A 5548-nucleotide genomic window follows, 5' to 3' on the forward strand; every position below is an offset into this window, starting at 1 on the left:
GCAAATCTTAGAACACCAATACCAAATGATAACAAGACAAAAATTAAGTTAACCTTGGCTTTTCTCCGTTTTCCGTTGATGGAATCAAAATTCTGATAGGAACCTTGTTTTTCCTCCTAGTAATATTTAAGTTTGTATGAATATAATGTAGAAGAGGTTTTAAAACATTTATTTATAATATTACTAAATCCTATTGAATTCTAATGTAATTGGTCATTAAGTAAACATTTTAGCTTAAACAAATTATAGTAACTTGGATTTTATGGAATATTTGTCTGTTTTAGAGATTTTATCGTTATAATAAATCTTATGATGTATATCACATCTCTCTGCTTGGTATTGAATACTACAATTTATTTAGTATGACTCTTTCTTTTCGCAAACTAAATTTTTCTTAGAACATTTAAAGACAATTTTCCTTAATAAAAATCTTAATAGTTAGTAATTAAACTCAAGTAAAATTTGCAATAAATTTTACTTTTTTTCAGTTCATAGCATAATAATATCGGAATACTTCATGTATCCTGACATTTTTTCAAATTTCATAAAGAATAACGTTATATATCTACCTTTTGCAAGTATATACATTGTATATATTATAATGTTCCATTATGAGTTAATATTTGTTTTATATGTCGTATATTTTTCTAGAAATAATCTTATATACGTATATACATACAGTATATATGATATATATTTCTGGAAGAATATACTATAAAATTTAAATCTATAAATACGTATATATACTAAAAACATAATACAAAAAAAATATAAATCAAACTTACTTCTTTTTACCCTTGCAAACACGTTTCTTCTTTATCTCAATCTTAGGATTCTTAGCAAAATTTTTATGTAATTGAACAGTTTCTATATCTTCAGCATCTGTCGATATTTCAATATGTTCTTCTGGACTTTTAACAGTTGGAGTTTCATTTTCTAGCAACCTAGAATAAATAATTATTAAAATATCAATGTATTTATGTAACAAGTGTAAGCATCTTATCTTTTTAACTCCTTTGCTATTTAAACAAAAAAATACTTGTGGGCCAAAAATGTTTTTGACAAGAGTTAATAAAATTATAAAAAGAATACTTTCTGGGGACTTTTTGAATCGCTGAATCTAAATCTCAGATCAAAATTTCAAAAGAGCACAAATTGCAAACCAAAGATCCAAAAACTCGTTTGATTTGGCATAATGTATTGAAGGTTTCTTGAAGCAGCTATTTCAAATTTGAAATTAACATTTTTAAATTAACAAATTTCAATTTAAAAAACAGAAGCAGCAGCTTCAAAAACTCTTTAAAATTTTTAAATTTTTATTTTAAATTTGAATTAACAGCCTCAAAAACATAAAAATATAATATCTTATTTTAATTGCTCTGGTATAAGTTCTGTTGTTTAATGTACGGATATTTCCATAATGAAAATCAAGGAGTTAAATATGTACCTCCAAGTTGAAATAATTTATGTATTATACAGAAAAAAATTGCAAAATTTGAATAGCTATCTTTAAAATAAGCAATATATGTAAAATTTATTCACTTACTCAGCAGCAATGTAGTCAGAATCCACGTCTGATGTATCAATTACTTCATGAATTACTGGTCCTATAGGACATTCTTGTGACTACGAAATAAATATTTACTATTATAGCAATTAATACAAAAATAAACGTAAGTAATGCAACAATCATATATTACCTTGGACAATTTGCTTTGTTTATGTGAACGACCTGAGTCATTTATCATTAATGGATATCGTCTCTTAACAGATAGACCACTTCTGGATGGTTGTACAAGAGTAACAAGAAACTGAATTAGTTTGTTAATAATCTGTTGCTGTTTTATATGTTTTTGTCTCAACAACGCTAATTCTCTCCACAATGTTGCATTTTCGAGTTTCATTTCATTTATTGTAGAATCCATATTTTCTTGACGACCCTTCATGTTTCTTACTTCAGCTATCATCTTGCTCACTAGTTCTGGTTTGATAGCAGGATGTGTTCCATCTTGATTTTTGTTAGATGCAACCTAATAAAAAATAGATATCATTTCGTGATTACTGTAATAAAATATAGGTATTTATCATTACATAATAAAATGTTAATGCAACATTTAATCTTTATAATTTAGATTTGGATTTAAACTTCTATTTTTTGTGAATTTTATTCAAGATTTTTTGGAAAATACTTCCAATTTTGATTTCCTAAAAAGATTTGACAATAAGAAGAGAAATTCTTATATATTTCAAGAATTATAAATTATTTCACGTTACATTATATTAGGTGCTTTCCATTTACATCAAAGTTCAGATAAATCTTACTTTTGTCTTTCTTTAACATGAATGTTGAAGAAAGACAGAAGTGAGATTTATCTGAGTTTTGATGTAAATGGAAAGCATCTATTATAATATACAAAGTGAGCCAAAAAACATAATACTGGAAAGAGGGAAATTTTATGGCTCAAAATAAGTTGAAATAATGGAATTTTTATCGAATAAGAACTTATTTTTGAGAAAAAAAAGAAACTTTGAAACTTAATCAAATATATGTGTACTTGACTGACAGTGGACGTAATAAAAGAATTAAAAGAACAAGATAGAACTTTGTTGTATTATGAAATATGACAAAATGGCCAACATTGTCAACAATATCTCAATTAAATAAAACATAAATGTTTAAGAAATAAAATTATCTTTGTCTCATACAAATTCACTCACCTATCTTAAAAGTCAACTGACTGAATTAGTTCTGATAGTAAATAATACATACACAGAACATTTGTGTGAAAACCACAAAACTCAACTGATTAACTTTCAAAATTTTTTTCTTAAAAACGATGCCTTATTAAAAAAAAATTTATTCTACCATTTCGATTTATTTTGAGCCATAAAATTATCTCTTTCCCGGTTGTACCATACTTTCTAACCTGCCTGCATAGAAGCATACATATTAAATTTATTACTGTAGTGTATAAGTTTGATAATGTTTTTGTTAAGTTTTCTCAAAATAGAGATCATTAAATATAGACAATTTTTTATATTGTATACCTTTGAAATCTTTCTAAATTAATTTCGATCTTTAGATCTTCAAAAGATAACAAAATTATTACATCATAAAACATGTCTTAATATACTCACTTTTCTTTTAATATGCTCCAGTAAATAAGGATGCTCTTTGCAGAAGTACTGATGTGCAAACTCTATTTCATCTTTATCACATTTTAGGCCACCCAGTTCTACAGATACCTTCTTGTGAAATCCATCTAACATGTAAGAAGGAATATTAGTAAATGTTTTTCACTGTCTGTTATTTTGTTGTATTATCCATATTAAAAAATTTAAACTTACACATATTCAACTGTCGTATAAAACTGGCCATATTATTATGTTTGTAATAGTGTGGTAACAATTCCGATGTAAACTTTGCTTGATTTCTAATGAAGAAACTTCTTCCATTCTAAAAAAAAATATGTTAAATTGCACGTTAGATTTTCCTGTATCAAATTATGTATCAAAGTACGTATTATTCAACACAATCTCGTGCACGTTAGATTTTCCTGTATCAAATTATGTATCAAAGTACGTATTATTCAACACAATCTCGAAATATTGCATCGTAGCCCAATTTCAATTAGAGGACATTGTACATATTGTATGCTATCATATATTTCAACAGATTATACTAAAAGCTGCAATTCATTTATTGCTGCCTCCAAGCTTAGATTTCTTTGTGTCTCAATTCGTTAGCTTTGAAGCACTTGGCATCAGCACATGACGTCACCAGGTGATGGCGTTGTACAATAAATCATAACTAACACATGGTTAATTCTTAAGCTAATATTTTTTTTAACTTATCATATCGTAATTACATATTAATAATGACAATAAGTCTAGTGGTCCTCACAAGGAAGTTCCACTTACGACACGTAGACTGAATCCATCGTACCTAATTGTATGTTAGATTGTATTGAAATTTTCTCCAAGAAAAAGTCACGGAGATTAGAAATTTTCGATAGAAGTAATGTAATATCAAAACAATCAAGCGACAAGCAGCAGTAATTAATAAAAATTGCGCATTAATAGTTTAACACGTTGACTGCCAAGCTATATATATTCAAGAAAAGAGTCCTCGACGCCAATTTCAGTTATGCATGTTAAATTATTCAAAACCCAAAATATAATATTCAAAAATAATAAACTTTTTTTTCACATCCCCAGAGCTTTGGTCAGCGCTGAGTAAATATTCATTAGTCAACACAGACATCGCCGTAATCGCCAAATACGAGCTCTTATTAGCAGTTAACGTGTTAAGCAAAATGCAACGGAAGCAAAATTGTCGGAAAACAAGCACGACCGGTGGGGTCGTTGTCGCTCCAGTGATACACATTCGATGTGATTGTTTGTCAACGCAACTGTAATCAATGCAATGGTTGTCGACGCGGTGGTTGTTGACGCAATGGTTTTCAAAGCGGTTACTGCCGCTCGCCTCGCGGACGAGCGAAACGCGGAAACTACGATCCGCGTTATCACACGCGATTTTACGCCAGGTAATTCGGTCCGGATTCTCGCGAACGCACAGGCACAGACACAGACACAGGCACAGGTAAATAAGAGTGTACTCACGGATGACCACGAAATAAGGTTGTTGGTTTTTGGGTCCTCGACCATCTTCCAAAGCTTGGCAAGGAACGCTGGCACGCTCGAACTCAATTCTGAAGTCTTGTGCATCTCGTCGTCTCGCGTCAAGCCTGATCCTTGAACTAATACCTCGTGCATGTCTCCGTGTTGATTGTAAGGAACTTTCCTCTTCAACAGCGAAAATATTAATGGTAATGGCTGACGGCTGACCGCTGTGACGATGTTGTTCTGCTGCACAAACGCAGTAATCGCACACGCCGAGTGGAGTGGGGTGTAAATGGAGGGAGTATCTTTTTATTGGCCGCCGGGCAGCTGGGGTTATGGAGGATTCACATTGCCTCCGATCACGTCCGATGTTCGACGTACGACGATCCGACATCCAATAACAGAATTTATTATTAGAGACAAAAATTTCCTATTGGATGTCGGATCGTTGTACGTCGAACATCGGACGCAGTGTGAATCCTCCATTATTCGCCGTTCTCATCACTCTGCGTCGCGATACGACGATTCGGACGACAAATGACGACAAACGGAGCTTTAACACGTCGATCATGAGCGCAAACAGACAACGCAAGGTGGTGTGATCGAATTTGATTCGCGCTACCTCCCTTTTCACCTGATTTCAGCCAATCCGAAAAGCTCTGAAAGTTATGCAGGGTCTACAATGGGAGTCGCAAGAATTTGACCAATCACAGTCGATTATTCTCCTCAAATTCGATTGTGATTGGTCAATTCTTGCGACTCACGACTTTGCGACTCGCATTGTAGACCCCGCATTAAGGCCCGGTCTACAATGGATGTCGGAAGACGGAGTCGTAAGAAATTGACCAATCATAGTTCATTATTCTTTGACCGCAAGAAGAATAATGCTGGGTCTACAATGCGAGTCGCAAAGTCGTGAGTCGCA

At 31.9% G+C, this 5548-nt stretch overlaps 1 protein-coding gene across 1 annotated transcript; it reads right to left on the bottom strand.

Annotated features, from left to right (window-relative positions):
• Positions 1–8: 8 nt before the first annotated feature.
• On the bottom strand, positions 9–4877 carry LOC112462365 (heat shock factor protein-like). The gene is made up of 7 exons (XM_025028091.1): positions 4624–4877; positions 3349–3457; positions 3139–3263; positions 1701–2030; positions 1547–1626; positions 786–944; positions 9–116 (listed from the first exon to the last, which is right to left on the bottom strand). The coding sequence occupies exons 1-7, from the start codon at positions 4774–4776 to the stop codon at positions 44–46; spliced, it is 1029 nt and encodes a 342-aa protein (XP_024883859.1). The 5' UTR covers positions 4777–4877; the 3' UTR covers positions 9–43.
• Positions 4878–5548: the final 671 nt, after the last annotated feature.

Source organism: Temnothorax curvispinosus, unplaced genomic scaffold (genome assembly GCF_003070985.1).
Source record: "Temnothorax curvispinosus isolate PA1 unplaced genomic scaffold, ASM307098v1 QBEX01012318.1, whole genome shotgun sequence".
NCBI classification, from domain to species: domain Eukaryota; kingdom Metazoa; phylum Arthropoda; class Insecta; order Hymenoptera; family Formicidae; genus Temnothorax; species Temnothorax curvispinosus.

Coding starts and splice junctions, on each gene's coding strand:
- LOC112462365 (XM_025028091.1), bottom strand. CDS start 4,776: ATGCACGAGGTATTAGTTCAAGGATCAGGCTTGACGCGAGACGACGAG. Junction 3,458..4,623: donor ACCTTATTTCGTGGTCATCC/GTGAGTACACTC, acceptor ATTTTTTTTTAG/AATGGAAGAAGTTTCTTCAT. Junction 1,627..1,700: donor AACAAAGCAAATTGTCCAAG/GTAATATATGAT, acceptor TTTATTTCGTAG/TCACAAGAATGTCCTATAGG.